General features: G+C 52.7%; 1 protein-coding gene across 1 annotated transcript in view; it reads left to right on the top strand.

The window, feature by feature from the left end:
* Positions 1–15,006, top strand: part of EFCAB6 (EF-hand calcium binding domain 6) — a 303,634-nt gene extending 288,628 nt beyond the window's left edge. Inside the window, 5 exon segments of the mRNA XM_008577701.1 lie at positions 3,867–4,097; positions 6,691–6,859; positions 9,381–9,565; positions 12,627–12,776; positions 14,677–15,006. Of these exon segments, the coding sequence (XP_008575923.1) occupies positions 3,867–4,097; positions 6,691–6,859; positions 9,381–9,565; positions 12,627–12,776; positions 14,677–14,799 (858 nt within the window). The 3' untranslated portion in view covers positions 14,800–15,006.
* The last annotated feature ends 231 nt before the right edge of the window (positions 15,007–15,237 follow it).

The following is a 15,237-nucleotide window of genomic DNA, read 5'->3' as shown; positions in this document are numbered from 1 at the left end:
CTGGTCCTAAGATCTGGACCCCTCCAGCTGTGGTCTCAAGGTCCTCATCCTCAGTGACTAGGGAAATTCTGTGCCCATTTGCAGCCTGGGCCAGCTCCAGCTCTCACTTGGGTGCCTCTGTCTCTACCTCAGGTATTGGTTGGTGGCTTGGTTCTAGCTGGCTACCTCACACAGGTGCTTCTTGACCCTGTTTCTGAAAAGGCACAGCCCCACTACCTGTATTATACCCAGCTCCAGTGGGCCACCTGCCGACTTTGGCCTCTGATGCCACAGGTTTCTTCTCCATTTCTGTTCATCCCAATTTCCTATTATGTCTGCACAAGACAGAGCATTTTAAATAATAGTTTCCATCTCTCTGCTGAAATTCCCTATGTGTTCATGCACTTTGGGTGCCATTTCCACTAGATCTGTTAACATGTTAACTGTGGTTGTTTGAAAGTCCTTGTCTGATAATTCCAACATCTGGTCATCTCTGAGTCTGGCTGTTGATTACCGTATCTCCTAGCAATGGATCAGTTTTTCTTCTGTGTGTGTTGCAACTTTTTAAAAAATTAATTACTAGACATCAGCTGTAGAAGAATAGCAGACTAGTATAAAATAGTATTTAGTATAAAATAGTAATAGTATAAAATAGTATTTATGCCTAAAAACAGGCACACCTGTTCTTCTGCAAGGCTGTTAGTGTGTGGGTGGTGTTGTGTCGGTGTGGCCAGTATTTGAGCTGTGTCTGAGTTTTGTTGTGGCCGTCCCTACCCTCAGTGTGCCCAGATGTCAAATCCCTCCAGTGGAAGCCTGCCATCCCTGTGGACTTGGGTGGGCCTGGGGCTGCCAGAGGGTTTTCTCAGTATTTCTACACCAGCATTGGCTCTTGGCAATCTCTGCACATCGGTGCCACAGAGGGGTCAGTTTCATACTCTTGTTGCCTATTCATCAGTGCTGGGCTCAGTTGCAGGCAGGGCCTGTGCCCCTGGGCCTCAGGGTGGTGCCTCTTCAATGTCCCTGTCCCTCCACACTCCCCTTCATGGCAGCCAGCTCTGCCTTGTATCTGTCATGGATCTTGGTTGGGAAGGAGAGAGTATCCCTCTTGGCCCTGATTGCTACCTGACCTCCAACTTTGGGTTTGTGTAGGTGCAGGTCCTGGGCCCAAAAAGTTGCTGCCCGGCCCGCAGGGGCTTTTGCTCCAACCCTTCCCCCAGAAGCGTGGATCTGTGCCTGTTCCTGCTGGAGGAAGAATCGGCTCTTATTCCTCTCGTAGAGGCAGAGGGTTGAGTGGGTTTCCTGGGCCTTCCCTGGTGGCTGAAAGCTTTGAATCCTATGTCGGGAGGGTCCAGAGAGGTGGGCAGGGTTTTGTGCCTACCCCCGCCACACACACTCACACACACACAGATGTACACATACTCACCTCCTGTGGGCAATCGGGAGCACCGTAGAGGCCTGTGGAGAAGAGCTAAAGAGTGGTGTGAACCCTCTTTGTGTCTGGGTCTCCCAGTCGGTCTAGGCAGATGTGCCAGCCCACGCCGGCCACTGGAGTTTGTCCCAGTGTTGGCCAATTTCTTCCTGCCCAGCCCCACTTCCTCCTGTCTGCCGGGTGACAGCTGGGGCCCTGTGGAGTTCAGTCCCCTTGGCTTCCTGCAACCTCAGCTCTCACAGCCTCAGGAAAATTTATGATTTTGTGAGTAATTTGGCTTTTTCTTGTTGAACGCGAGTGGCGTCCTCTCGTCCTCTCGCAGCTTTCCACATCGTTAGCACAGGCGGAAGCCAAGGTGGCGTATTCTTAAGGAGACAGGGACACTCCAGCACGGGCAGACTCTGCCACCTTGATGTGGAAACACTTGCTCTTCTACTAATTCACAAGCCACCAGAATTGTGCCCGGGTTTCACGGCAAGCCCAGCAGCCCACAATTCTTCAGAAGCCAACCTGTGTGTGCCCTTTTCCAGCCTGCAGGGTGGGATTGGAGAGCCACGTGTGGCCCTGGGTCCCTTTCCCCTAATGCTATGTACTCTGCCCTTCCATTTTGAGGCCTGTGTGGTTAAAATAGGATTTCCATGGTCCACCTTGACCTCATTTGCATTGCAGATTTAACTAGGAAGTTGGTTGGTCCCTGCCACACCTGCCAGGAGAGGGGCCCTTTCATTGTCTTTCCCTGTGGCGGGGTCGCCGCACTGCCATGCCCTCCCTCACAGGTCGCCATCTCCTTCACCAAACCTTCATGACTGTCATGGTCGGATGCCACCCAGCGCCTCCACTGCCCTCATTTTCAGCAGGCCCTTCCACCTGGCTTCCTCGGTCTTGTCACATGAGTCTTCCGGGGACCTCCGCCTCTGAGCAAACGCTTATTGAGCACCTGCTGTGTGCCGGCCCCTCTGCAAGAGGTTTAACGTTTAAAGACGAGTCTCAGAGGACCCTTCAGGGAGCTTCCAGGCCAGGCAGGGAGACGTCGCCTGCAGAGGTGGTTTTGGTACCACGTGAATGGGGCTGTCTGGCCAGTGGTTTTGGGGAAATTCCCTGGAGGAGACGGAGGTGGTGGGGCTGGCTCCTGTTTGTGCGGTCATCGCATTTGGTGATGGTGAGGCCTGAGACCACGTGGTCACTTCCTTGAGGTCCCCTCACTTCTACTCCACCCACTAGTTTTTCCTCATGGTTCCAAATGGAATGAACATGAATCCACACATGTAGTAAAATGTCACCTTCATGGTTTGGGTGTTATTACGTACGATGCGGCCTTTAGGGGAAACTGGATGAAGGGCACCAGGGATCTCTCTGGACTATCCTCGTAACTCCCTGCAAATCTCCAATTATGTCAAAATTAAAAGTTAAAAAAAGAAAGAAAGAATATTGTCCCAAACTAAACCTTTTTGCCTTTTCAGGGCCTAGAACGTTCTCCCACTTTTTCTTACTCCTCACTACTTAATTTTGGGGAATTCAAATAGAGCCTGAGACGGTCACTTTTAATCTGTTTTTGGAAAACCCCAGTGAGACTGAGAAGCAGAACTCGGTTTCCGGCCAAGCCCAGGCTTCCAGCGGAAAGCGCAGGGCAGTGGGCGGGCGGGCGGGGCTCAGCCGTCCCTGGCTCTGCGGAGGCGGCTACTCCAGTCGCTTGTGCTGAGCCTGGGGCTCATCGGCTTCCGGGGCTGTATGAAAAATCAGGTTTGAAGTAAGTCACCACCATTCTCGGCTCACTAAAAGCCTTCAAGTGATCAAAAGTGGCTCATTTAGGATGCGTTGATTCATTTTGTTCTATCTGTGTTGTGTGTGGTTTTGATACTGTCTGTGGCATCAGACAGCAACAATACAAAGCCATAAACCTCTCTCTGGTTTTCCAAATGCCTCCCTTTTCATCTCGTGAGAAGACATTTTTTGCCCTTAGGGTAAAATAAATTGTGGCTGCAGATAGTACAGGGCGAGGCTGTGTCGCCTGGTGAGCTGTTTGCAAAACTCAGGTGTACCTGGAAGGAGGGGAAAAGCACCTGACTGGGCTTCCCTGGGACGAAGGTGGGCCAGGGGTTTGATTTGCATTTTCTCCTAAAATTGTTCTTGTACACTGCAGCTCAGTCACTGTGACTAATCACAAGATTTAATGGCCTTAACTGCTCACTAAGGGCCCAATTCAATTAAAAAATGTCCTGCGGAAGCCGTGAATAATCCTCTTGTCTTTGCTTTTCCAGTCTTCCGGAGGCTTCCACAGAGCGGAGGCCAAATGGATTTTTCTCTTTTTAAGTTTTTTTATCGACATGGGCCTCGGGTCCCCTCCAATACCATCAGCACAGCCTCCCGCTGCCTTTCGTCCCGCGGCTCCGCAGCGCCGGCTCAGATCCCGTCTGGTTTTGCACTAACTCTTGGGAAATGACTCCTGCTGCTTTTTCAGTTTGACAGACTCTGGAAGGAGATGCCAGTCAATGCCAAGGGGAAGCTGAAATACCAGGACTTCCTGACCAGGTTCAGTTCCGAGCGAGCAGCAACACCGCCAGCCACAGGCAACTCGGCCGGGGCCCAGAGAGGGAGCAGTGTCCCCCACATCTCAGAAGGAAGCAGATCCGCCGCCACCTCACCCGCTTACAACCCGAGAGCAGGGCTGAAGTCGCGGAGTCACCCCTGTGTGAGTTCTCCACCTGCCAGTGCCACATGCCACCTCACATCAGATCCACAAACCCCTGGGCCAGGGGGCTTTGGGCGGCCCAGTGTCCCCCTGGTGTTGGTGATTGAGAAACTGGCCACAGGAAAGGAGCCTGTGGGTGGGTCCTGAGCATTTGCCCCCCTGGGGACAGGTGGCTGTGAGGAAGGGCAGAGGAAGGAAAGAGTAAGGAGGACAGGAGGTGGGCAAAGGGGTGTGAGGTGGGGCAGGAGATGATGTCGGGCAGGAAAGCAAATGCCCCTGGCAAACACCACTGGATGCCGAGCACCTGCCACGGCGCCTTGAGGTAAGTGTGGCTATACCTGTCTGTATTAGTCCGTTTCTGTTGCTTACAACAGAAATACCTAGAACCAGGTGATTCACAACAAAACAAAGTGTGTTGCTTACAGTTTCAGAGGCTAAAAGGTCCACAGTTCAGGGAACATATCTGGTGAGAGTCTTCTTTGGTGGTGGCTTTCCAGCAATGCAGGGGTCTCATGTGGCAGAAATGGCAGAACAGAGAGAGAGAGAGGTCCTCATGTGCTCTCCTTTTAAAGCCCTCAGAACCACACCCCTGGCCACCATTTTTAATCCATTCACTACTGCACGGTCCTACAATCCAATCACCTCTTCAAGGCCCCTCCTTTCACTTACCATAATAGGATTTCCCACCCTCAACACTCACAGTGGGGGTGTAAGTTTCAGTGAGGTTGGGGTCGCCCAATCTGTAGCACCATCTCACAGCTAAAGACAGCGAGGCTCTAAGAGGTGTCCTCGGGTGCTCCAGGCCCTCAGTTAGACAAAGGGAGACCCAGTGTCAAGCCCAACCTGTCTAACTGCACAGTTCAGAGCCCTGGGTGGCTTCCCTAGGCCTGCACTGGAGGAAGGTGCCCAGGTCCTTATCTGAGCGGGGCGACAGCATCTCCAGGGAAGGGAGGTGAGAGCATGCCACACCAGGTGCAAAGCGCAGCCATCACTGTGAACGTGGTGAGCACTCAGAGGCAGGGGTTCAAACACGTGCGGTCATGCAGCTTGTGTTATTGCACACCTACTATGTGCTGGGTGTTCTCCACAGCTGAGAATGAACAACAGTCCCTACTCTTGTGGGGTTTATGTTCTCATGGGGGCTGATAGGCAAGAAATAGTCAACATTTTAGTAAGTTAAAGGGTCATAAGCAGGGCAGAATGAAGGGGGGTCAGGAGCACCCCAAAGACATCCACATCCTCATCCCTGGAATGTGTCATCTTACATGGCAAAGGAGAATTAAGGTTGCATATGGAACTAAGGTTGTTAATCAGCAGACTTTGGGATAAGATTTCCTGGAGTATCAGATTATGGGGGGCAGAGTAATCACAAGTGTCCTTGAATGGGGACTCTGCAGGCAGAAGGGTCAGTGTTAGAGAGCTGCAGTGTGAGAAGGACTCCACCTGACGCTGCTGGCTCTGAAGACAGAGGAAGGGGCCACGAGCCAAGGAGCATGGGCGCCTCTAGACGGTGGAAAAGGCAAGAAGAGGGATCCTCCCCTAGAGCCTCCTGACCCCTTGGTTTTAGCTCAGTGAGACTCATACCAGACTTCCAACCTCCAATCTGTAAAATAATAATTTTGGGTTGTCTTAAGCCACTAAATTTGTGGTAAGCTGTTACAGCAGTAGTAGGAAACCCCTACAGGCCAGAGGGCTATTGTAAGGCTTTGGTGTCCACTCCGAGGGGCATCGAGCCTCTGCATGTTTTTAAGCAGAGGAGTGACAAGGTCTGAGGGACTCCTTAGAGACTGATGCTGCATGGGGGGTGAGGGGACAGAAGCGCAGAGACAGTGAGGAGGTTTGGCAGAGGCGGTGGCTTGGAGCGAGGTTGGGGGAGTTGATGAGCAGTGGTTGGATCTGGTTGCATCTTCAAGGTAGAGACAACAGGATGTCCTGATGGATTAGACGTGGGACCGAGAGGCAGCGGGAGAGTGAAGGAAGACGTCCACGTTTGGGGCCTGCGCAGCTGGAAGAAGGGAGTAGTTACCAACTGAGATGGGGAAGGCTCAGGATTTGGGAGAAAGGCCAGGAATCCAATTGAGTTGGGTAAGCTCAGGAGAAAAGTCTGGGCTAGATAAACCCATACCCTCACTTTTAAATGGAAAATACAGCAAAACAAAGTACAGCCTCAAACTTGGTCCCCATAATTCCAAAATAACAGATATTTTGTGTTGACAGGATTGGATGCCTCATGCAAATGACAAGTAAATCACTTTCTTTGATAAGATTCTCCCTCAAGTGAAGTCTATGCCATCATCACTTCACACACACAAGCACACACACACACACACACGCATACACACACACGCACGCACGCACGCACACACACGCGCGCGCACACACACACACACCCCAGTGATATATCTCAATAGCATCTCTATGTATTTGAACCTTGGCTATATACTTATTTCCATCTATGTTTTATTTTTTATTTCTAAGCTAATACTGCCTGTAAAATTGTGAGCCTCAAAACCTGAGCCCTATCTGTAGGGTTTTTTATTACTTGAATTTTAAATCTCAAGTTAAAAGGCCCTTTTCTTCTCTTTCCTGCTAGACTCCAGCGAGCACCGTCACGATCCCGTGCTGCCTGCCCTTGCAGAACTGCGAGCCCATAGAGAGCAAGCTCAGGAAGAAGATTCAGGGCTGCTGGCGAGAGCTCCTGAGAGACTGCAAGGAGAGAGACGTGAACAAGCAGGGGGACATCACCACGGCCGAGTTCCTGGGTTCGTTTCGGTTTTGTCCCTTGATAATACGTTGTCACCCCCCCTTTGGCAAGAGGCCATTCTCACTGGGCACAGATCCACACCCCGTGGTGGAGGTGAGGCAGTGACGGTACAGGAGACCAGCTGGCGACGGCTACTCACCTCCCACTGCCGAGCTGCACCTGCGCACACTTGCGTGGGAGAGTCAGCACTCCACCGACACCCAGGGCTAGAAGTCACAGACGTGGGTGGCATTGCTGGGCAGAATGTACATGTTCCCAGACTCTGAGAGCTCAGGGGGGTGGGCAGGGTGGAGCAGTAGAGGGGACAGATGGGGACACTCCTGGGGCTCAACTCACGGCGACGTCTCATCTTCAATATCGCTTCATTTTCCACTCTAAAAACTAAACTAGTTGGATTTATACTTTAATTGTTGCATATTGTTTATGTGACACTTTACATTATAGGAAAATAGATCTGACCTTGTCACTCCTCTGCTTAAAAGCCTTCTTAGCTCCCCCTCTTCTTGACTAATATAAGGACCCCTTTTAAAGGAAAATGTTTTCCTTAAGAACCTCCAAAATTAATGCAAATTATTTTTATCATAACTATGGCTTAAAACATGCACAAATGAAGCAAGGCATAAACTCTTTGACAGCTCCTGTAAACAAATATATGTATAAATTAAGTAAAAAATATATAAAACCAGTAATAATCAAATGTTATTACACTGATTTAATGTGATAAGTTTTGCTGAAACCAAATCACCAATGTTGGGTTTTTGGTTTTTTTTTGGTTTTTTTTGTCTTTTTTTTTTTTTTGTGACCGGCAACGGACCGCAACCCTCAGTGTCGCGCCCGTACCGGACTGGGACCGGCAATGGGATCGCAACCCTCGGTGTTGCCCCCGCTCCTCGCTCAGCCAGTGAGCCGCCGGTCTGCACGTGGGATCCGAACCCTCGGTGGAAGCGCCGCTGCGCTTCCCAAGCGGCGCACTGTAGCAGTGCGCCACCGGGCCGGCCCCAATGTTGGTTTTAATGCACGTTTGAGTTCCACTTGATTTTTAGTTAATTCTTTTCTTTTTTTTTTTTTTTTGTCCTTTTTGTGACCGGTAAGGGAATCACAGCCCTTGGCTTGGTGTCGACCGCACCGCGCTCAGCCAGTGAGCGCACTGGCCATTCCTATATAGGATCCGAACCCGCAGCAGGAGCGTCGCTGCGCACCCAGCGCCGCACTCTCCCAAGTGCACCACAGGGTCGGCCCTAGTTAATTCTTTTGATTTTGAGCATAATGAACTTCAGCTTGTGTTATTGTCATTATTATTATTATTGCTGTTTTTTCTTTATAACTATGAACTCATTTAAGCCTCCGATCCATTACTCTAATAGACTCGTCAGACTTTAGCAGTGCATCTGAAATTCAATACTGAAAAAAAAAAAAAAACTGATTTATTTTCAAGTCATTCTGTATTTTCTACTTAACGGCTGATTGCCTTCTGCAAGTCAGAACGCCAAAGGCATTTATGGGACAGCCTCCTGTGTCCTGGCCGGTACCATGTCTGTGTCCCGCTTCCACCTGAGCAGGACAGAGTGGCCTCTGTCCATGTGAGTGGCGTCTTTTGCCTTCACTTGGGACGCAGCACTTATGCACGGTCTCCCTCCACTGGTTTTTCTCATCGGCACCGACAGCTCACATAGCGTTTCACTCCTGCAACACTTTGTTCTTTCATGATGTCAAATCGAAGTCTCGGTTTATTAAACTTAAACTAAAATCTTATCCTACATAAGTCTCTTTCCGTGATGAGATGTCACTCCAAAAGAGGTGTTGGCTTTAGAACTAGGGTAAGTCCTAGGGCAGAGTGTGGGGCGAGAGTTGGTATTTTGACACTAGGATGTGCCAACCTGATGGCAGCCAGGAAGACTCCCCAATGTGGCACGGACACAGCCCTAATCAGAAAGCCAGACTCAAACCCTGAAATTGCCTGGCAGCTGTCTCTTAAGGGTGGTCCATGTATTCCACAGTAAGCTTCATATCATATTTCAGATGGTCATTCGAACGAAAACTCAAAACCTGTCAATTCACATAGCCCGACAGACTCTTGAGAGCGTGTCTCTGAGCCCAGCTGAAAAGCAGGTCAGGGGGCTCCATCTGAATTCACTCCCGCATGCGGGCCCTGCCAGGCTTGCAGACAGCACACAGAACCTTCCCGGCTCCCTCGTACGCCTGGCTCTGCCCTGGCTCGAGCCTTGGCTCCCATAGCTGCTGTCCATTGGAATACCCTCCTGACCTCCCTCTGCTCTGGTGACCAGGATGGCAGGTGTACCCCAGGACAGTGTGGGCCAGCAGGATGCAGGGTCCCGTCCTTATGGCAACTACTTCATTGTGTGCCCGTCTGTTTCCATACCTGTCCATCCACCATCTGTGAGTCCCATGAGGCCAGGACCACACCAGGCCTAAAGAGAGAAGGCACATCCCCCAGCATCGAGCAATGAGTGAACTAACAAATAAACTGCCACCAACTGAGCTACCATTTCTGTCTTTAGCTCTTGTGGAGAAATTTGGCCTGGACATAAGCAAAGAGGAGTCCCAGCAGCTCGTTGTAAAGTACGACTTAAAGAACAATGGCAGATTTGCTTACTGTGACTTCATCCAAAGCTGTGTTCTTCTGTTAAAAGCAAAGGAAACCTCACTCATGCAGAGGATGAAAATCCAGAATGCACATAAAATGGTAAATGAATCGTCCTTGAAAAATACCTGGGTCTGGGCGAAAAAGGGGCTGTTCATTTTTCTCTGGTCATGGCACATGCGGATCACCTCACTTCACCAAAATGGTGGACTCAGTGGACGTAGAGACTCTAGAAGCGGCCGGCTGGCCAGAGCCCCACCCAGCTCTCCCGCCTGCCAGGACTCATCTGTCCAATGTCCGTAGCCTCACTGTCACCTCCCCAAAGGCCCTGCCCAGATGTTCCCTATACACATGTGATACTTGCCGAGCAATGGTTCGACACCCCGTTTCCTCCACTCCTTAAAGGCCTGGACGGTGCCAGGCAGCTGTCAGGTCTGCATGTCAGGGGCTTGCCTGGGCAGCAAAGGCTGTGGGTAAGGTAAGGCCTCCGCCAGGCTTCAGAGACATTGAAAACTTCTCAGAAATTTGCTTTCTTGGAAATAATTCAAAGATTTTCTTTCTCTCCTTCTGGAACCCTATAAAGGTCTGGAGACCCCAGGCTGGGAGCCAGTAGCTGGGACCCTCGGTTCACAGTCTTGTTCAGGTGGCTATCACCTGATTATTGTGGCTCTTCCCAGAGCACCGGGAAACATGTAGGACAGTCAGATACAGAGCCAGCGGCTCACACAGTGCCCTGGGGGCAGGAATTGGTCAGTTAGCCGAACAGGCAAAGTGGGGGTGCGGTGGGGGCCCTAGCAACGTTAAAGTAAGCGTGTACTCATTCACCAGCGTTTGAGACAGGGCCAGACCCTTTCTCTGAGTGTGGGGTGGGAGGTGGGAGTCTTTTTCTTGCATAAACTATACCCATGATGCATTGTCTACAATTTTCTACTTCTGTTTCTTCAAAGACAAATGAGAACCTAAAGACACTTACGTAGCACCTGCAGGGCACGGCTCCTGTGGATTTTTACCTTTTATTCTCAATAGTTTATAATTTTATCATTGAAACCAGCACCCAGTGCAATCCCAGCGTTTCTACTGACTCCCCTTGCACAAGTCTTTCCAAAACATGAAGCCAAAAGAATGCTTATCTGTGCTCCTATTCCATCGTCTGTAACATTGAACTGTACATTACATTGATTAGATAACAAGTCCGACTGGTGTGTAGATTTGGGGAACAAACACAGCTGATTTAAACCGCCGTATGACTCAGCTGGAGGGACCAGAAGTGTGGGCAGACCCAGGACAGCGCCCACCTCCCCACCTCTCCCTGCCATGTCCCACCCCGCCCCACCCCTAGTCTGGGCAGCCAGCGATGGAGGGAGCAGGGAGAGTGGGTTAATCCAGCAAACAGGTAAGTAGGGGCCATGCAGAAAGTTTCCAAACAGCTAAATCTGTGATTTTGTGCAAAATCAGGTGTCATCTTAGTGTAGTTTTAGTTTAGAGAAGCAGGAGCTAGTATCAAAGGCTTAGGCCAGGTTTATGGAAGAAAAAATTAAGGCAGTTCCGCTCGCTCAGTTCTGTGAGCAGAGCAGAGGCTGTGCTCGTTACATCTTCATGGGGCCCAGGAACACAGCAGGAGAACTGCAGAGACCGCACGGCCACTCACCTACCAGTTCTAGCCTTCCTCCACCCCTCTGGTCCTCAGTTTCCCCTTCTGTAAATGAGGGGGGTTCTGCTGGGCTCTAAGGGCCTATGAGAGGTGGCCCGTGGGCCTCTGGTGAGAAGAGCACACCTGTGGCCCCTCCTAAGCCCTCCCTGGTGCAGAGGCTGCCCTGCTTCCAGAGGCACTGTCTGTCCTCACAGAGGCGGAGAGGCTGGCCCAGGCGCTGCTTGGGCGTCAGACTGAGGTTGTGTTTACATGAAGTGGCAGAGACCCAGCCCCCTACCCAGGTGCCACCCTGGTTCAGTAGTTCTCCCGTCTTCTAGTCCCCCCCCCCCCCCCCAGGGGCCCCCCTGGTTCAGTAGTTTTCCCGCCTTCTAGTCCCCCCCCCCCCCGCAAGGGTCCGAACACTGACGGGCGTGGGTTGGGAGGCTGCCTATACACCGGGCTGAGCCCCTGCCCTGGTCCTGGTCCCAGTCCTCATCCCCTCTGGCAGCTGCCAGGGCCTGCACTGCCTGAGTGTGGGGCTCAGTCAAATGCCTCCCTGCACAGAAGCTAAAAGAGAGATAGCATTTCCTAGTTATTCGGGAGCTTTCTCTGTGGCCTCCAGAGGCAGAAAGGCATCCTTCAAGGGAGCCAGCGTGGGCACTGCCATTTCCTGCAGTGCCAAGGCAGGGCAGAGGGCTCTGGCTGGCTGGTTGTACCCCGCTCTGGGGGGACCGGGTGTGGGAAGAGCTGGTGCACCAGCACCCTTAACCTATGGCGTGAGGTCCAGCCGACAGGGCACACTGGCAGCTGATGGCGCTGTGAGGTGTCGGGGGAGTTTCTGTCACAGGTGCTAAGTGATGTAAAAATTGAAAGCAGTCTAACTCTGTGCTAACTTGTTTTGTGTAGTGCCATGTTAAAATTAAACTCTCCCAAAAATGTGTTCCACGTTATCTCCTACAGTTCACCTCTGTGATATTCAGACATGAGGTGGGGCTAAATCATGTTAAAATATCTTGTTTTCAATCTAATAGCACCTAAATGAAATAATCGCAGTGTAGTGTGCTGTCTAATTACTAGATATAATTACAACCTCGTGATTTTTTTAACACTGATCTCATTATAATAACCTACTAGAAGACCCAAACTGAAATCTCCTTTTTTCCTCAAACTATTTTGAAATTGGCCCGGGATGTGCCAGGCCCTGTCCTTGTGTCCCCTGGGAGGTGGTGTGGCCCGTGTGTGCTGGAGTCAGAGCCCGGATCACCTCACCTCCCTGGGCCTCGGTTTCCTAGTCCATGAAATGGGGATATAGGAGCTCGGCCATCTTCCCAGGCCACAGGAGGGCAGGAGGGGAAGAGAGCTATATGGAGACAGTGTCATGAGCAGAGGGACAGCCATGGCCTCATTGTCCCGAGTGCTGCCTGCAGGCTCCAGAGCGTGGGGTGGAGGCGGGAACCGGCCAGGTGGGGAGGAAGCTCAGTGCCCACCCTCCCTTCCAGAAGTTCCTCTCTCACCCTCTTGCTGTTTCCTTAGAAAGAAGCTGGTGCTGAGACGTCTTCCTTTTATTCTGCTTTGCTGCGTATTCAGCCCAAAATCATGCACTGCTGGAGGCCGATGCGGCGCACGTTCAAGACCTACGACCAGGCGGGAACGGGGCTTCTGAGCGTGGCTGATTTCAGGAAGGTGGGCCCACCTCTTGTGCGTCTGTCGCCCTCGAGCAGGGAGCAGTTGCCAAACACCAGTGGCCAGAAAACCTCCACAGGGCCCCTCCGCTCCCCTGCCGAAGGCCCAGAGCTGGCCCGGCTGGCCTGGACCTCACTTCCCGGGGACCCCCAAGTTATCAAGACCTGAGTCCACTTGCCCCTCGCCTGCAGACTCCAGGTTCTCCTCCCCAAAGGTTTCTAGGGCTCCACAAGGACACTGCACACCCCCATGGCCTGTTCCCCAGCCTGAGCCTGAGCCCAGCTCCCCTCAAGGCCCCAGGGCTGCTGCTGCTGCTGCTGTGGCTCCTGAGAGTCTGGCCTGGCCTCACTGCAGACAAAGAGCGGCTCTGACACAGGAGCCCCAGCCCCTGCGGTGCACAGTGGGGCTGTGCCACCGGGCGTCAGACCCAGCTGGGCCCAGGCCTTTCCCGGTTGAGTCGTCTGTGCCTGGTGCCCACCCCGCAGCAGCTTTCCAGTTCACACCGTCTGTCTTCACTGCAGGGTCATGCACAAGCCTCAGCCAGGGGTTCTCGTCCAGTCTTCCTGCAGAGAATGGCAGGAAGCGGGCGAGGGTCTGCTGCTCTCCTCTCCAGGCACCTGCCCAGGGATCTGGGGTGTGGCAGCGGGGAGAGGGCAGTAGAAATGGAGACCTTGCCCTCAACAGAGCTAGAGTCAGAGAGCAGATGTGTGTAACTCGGGGTCCCCATCTCAGACACCCAGGCTCAGTTTCCTTTTCTGCTTTTATCCCACTGCGCCCGACAGCCAGGCCAACTGCCCTCATCCAGCCCACGGCGCCTCCAGGTCTTCTAGTCCCACTTTCTAGTCTCCTCTTAGAAACAAATTATAACACAAAACGTAGACGGGAACTTGTAGCCTAGTCTCTAACTGTTTATGACTAGGGTAGCTGTGTGTTGGGATTTGTTTCAGCTGCACAGAACAGAGGGAGAATGTGACGGCAGCTTAAACAAGGGGCAAGTTTATTTCTCTCCCATGTAAATGGAACCCAGAGGTGGAGAGTCCGGGGCTGGTGTGGTGGCCGGACACTCCTCAGGGACTATTTTTGCTCTACCGTCCTCAACCACTGGCTTCCTTCCCCAGGGTTGCCTCGTGGTCTGAGATGGCTGCCGGGGCCCTAGAATCATCTCCATATTCCAGGCAGCCGAGAGAAAGCGGCGAGAAGGGGCAGGCCCCTCTCCTCTAGGGGAGGCTTCCCAGAAGTTCCACATAACATTCTCACTTAGGTTCCACTGGCCAGAACCCACCTCGCTGCAGACAGGCTGAGAAATGTCCCCATTGGCTGGACACATAGCAGTCTGGGAGAAGGTCAGGGCTGTGTAACTGAGGAAGGGGCAGTCGATGCCGGGTGGGCAGCTAGCAGGCTCTGCCGCCGGCTTGTTCCTGTCACTTCACAGCAGCGCTGCACCCGCACCTGCTGACCCTGCCCTCCGCTGCCCTGGCAGCCGCAACCCCTGCTAAGCCCCTGTGACCAGGTCTCCCCTCCAGCCCCCTCCCTCTGTGCATCCACCTGTCAGAACAGGTGGACAGCCTTCAGCGGCCCCTCAGGGAGGCAAAGGTGGCCCAGGAGGGCCAGCCGGGGAGGGGAGAGCAAGCAGCTTCCACATGGCGCCTCCTGTCTCACCCCCAGATGTGCATTGGGGTTGCCCTGGGGAGCTGCTTCCTGCTCAGGCAGAGGTTATGAGGGCAGAGGGGGGAGAGAGAGGTCTGGGAGGGCGAGGTTGGAGGTGGGATCTACAGGCTCGGGGACCAGTGGACGTGAGGGGCCAGGGAGAGGGGGACGCATCCCACAGCCGTTTGCTGGCAGCCTGCCTCCTTAAATGCGGCCAAGACAAGCCCGGTGGCCCCTTCCCTCCATCTTGCAGGTGCTGAGACAGTACAGCATCAACCTCTCCGAGGAGGAGTTCTTCCATATTCTGGAGTATTATGATAAGACACTATCTTCAAAAATCTCCTACAACGACTTCCTCCGGGCGTTCCTGCAGTAGACATCGCTGTGGCGGCCCAGCGCAGACAGACGGAGCCGCAGGGCCTGTCCTCAGGATGAATAAAACCATATAACTGGGGGGCTTAATGAATTTTCCAAGTGTCTCCAGAAACAAACCCAAGCCCAAGCGCGGCTGCCTCTTTCCCGCAGGCGGGCAGGGTGGCGCTGCCCGCGGCTCCGGCTCCTGGACGGCCTCGCCCAAGGCTGCCCGCTGCGTCCTCAACTCAGCAGTCTGAGCAAATAAAATAGTCTTTGCAGGAATGATTCTGAGACTTCAAAAGAACTACTAGGATAAAATACTTAAAACGTTGGAATTTCTGGAGGTTTTGTTCATGATTGCCTGCTGGTGCCACCTCCAGTCCAGGGCCATGGACCCGTGTGCTGCCATCCAAGGGCTGCCCTCCTTCCCCCCACCTCCGCCACCCTGGGGACAGACGTG

Source organism: Galeopterus variegatus, unplaced genomic scaffold, assembly GCF_000696425.1.
Source record: "Galeopterus variegatus unplaced genomic scaffold, G_variegatus-3.0.2 Scaffold1567, whole genome shotgun sequence".
NCBI lineage: Eukaryota > Metazoa > Chordata > Mammalia > Dermoptera > Cynocephalidae > Galeopterus > Galeopterus variegatus.
Note: the sequence above shows the minus strand (reverse complement) of the source record. Positions and strands in the feature narration are given on the sequence as shown.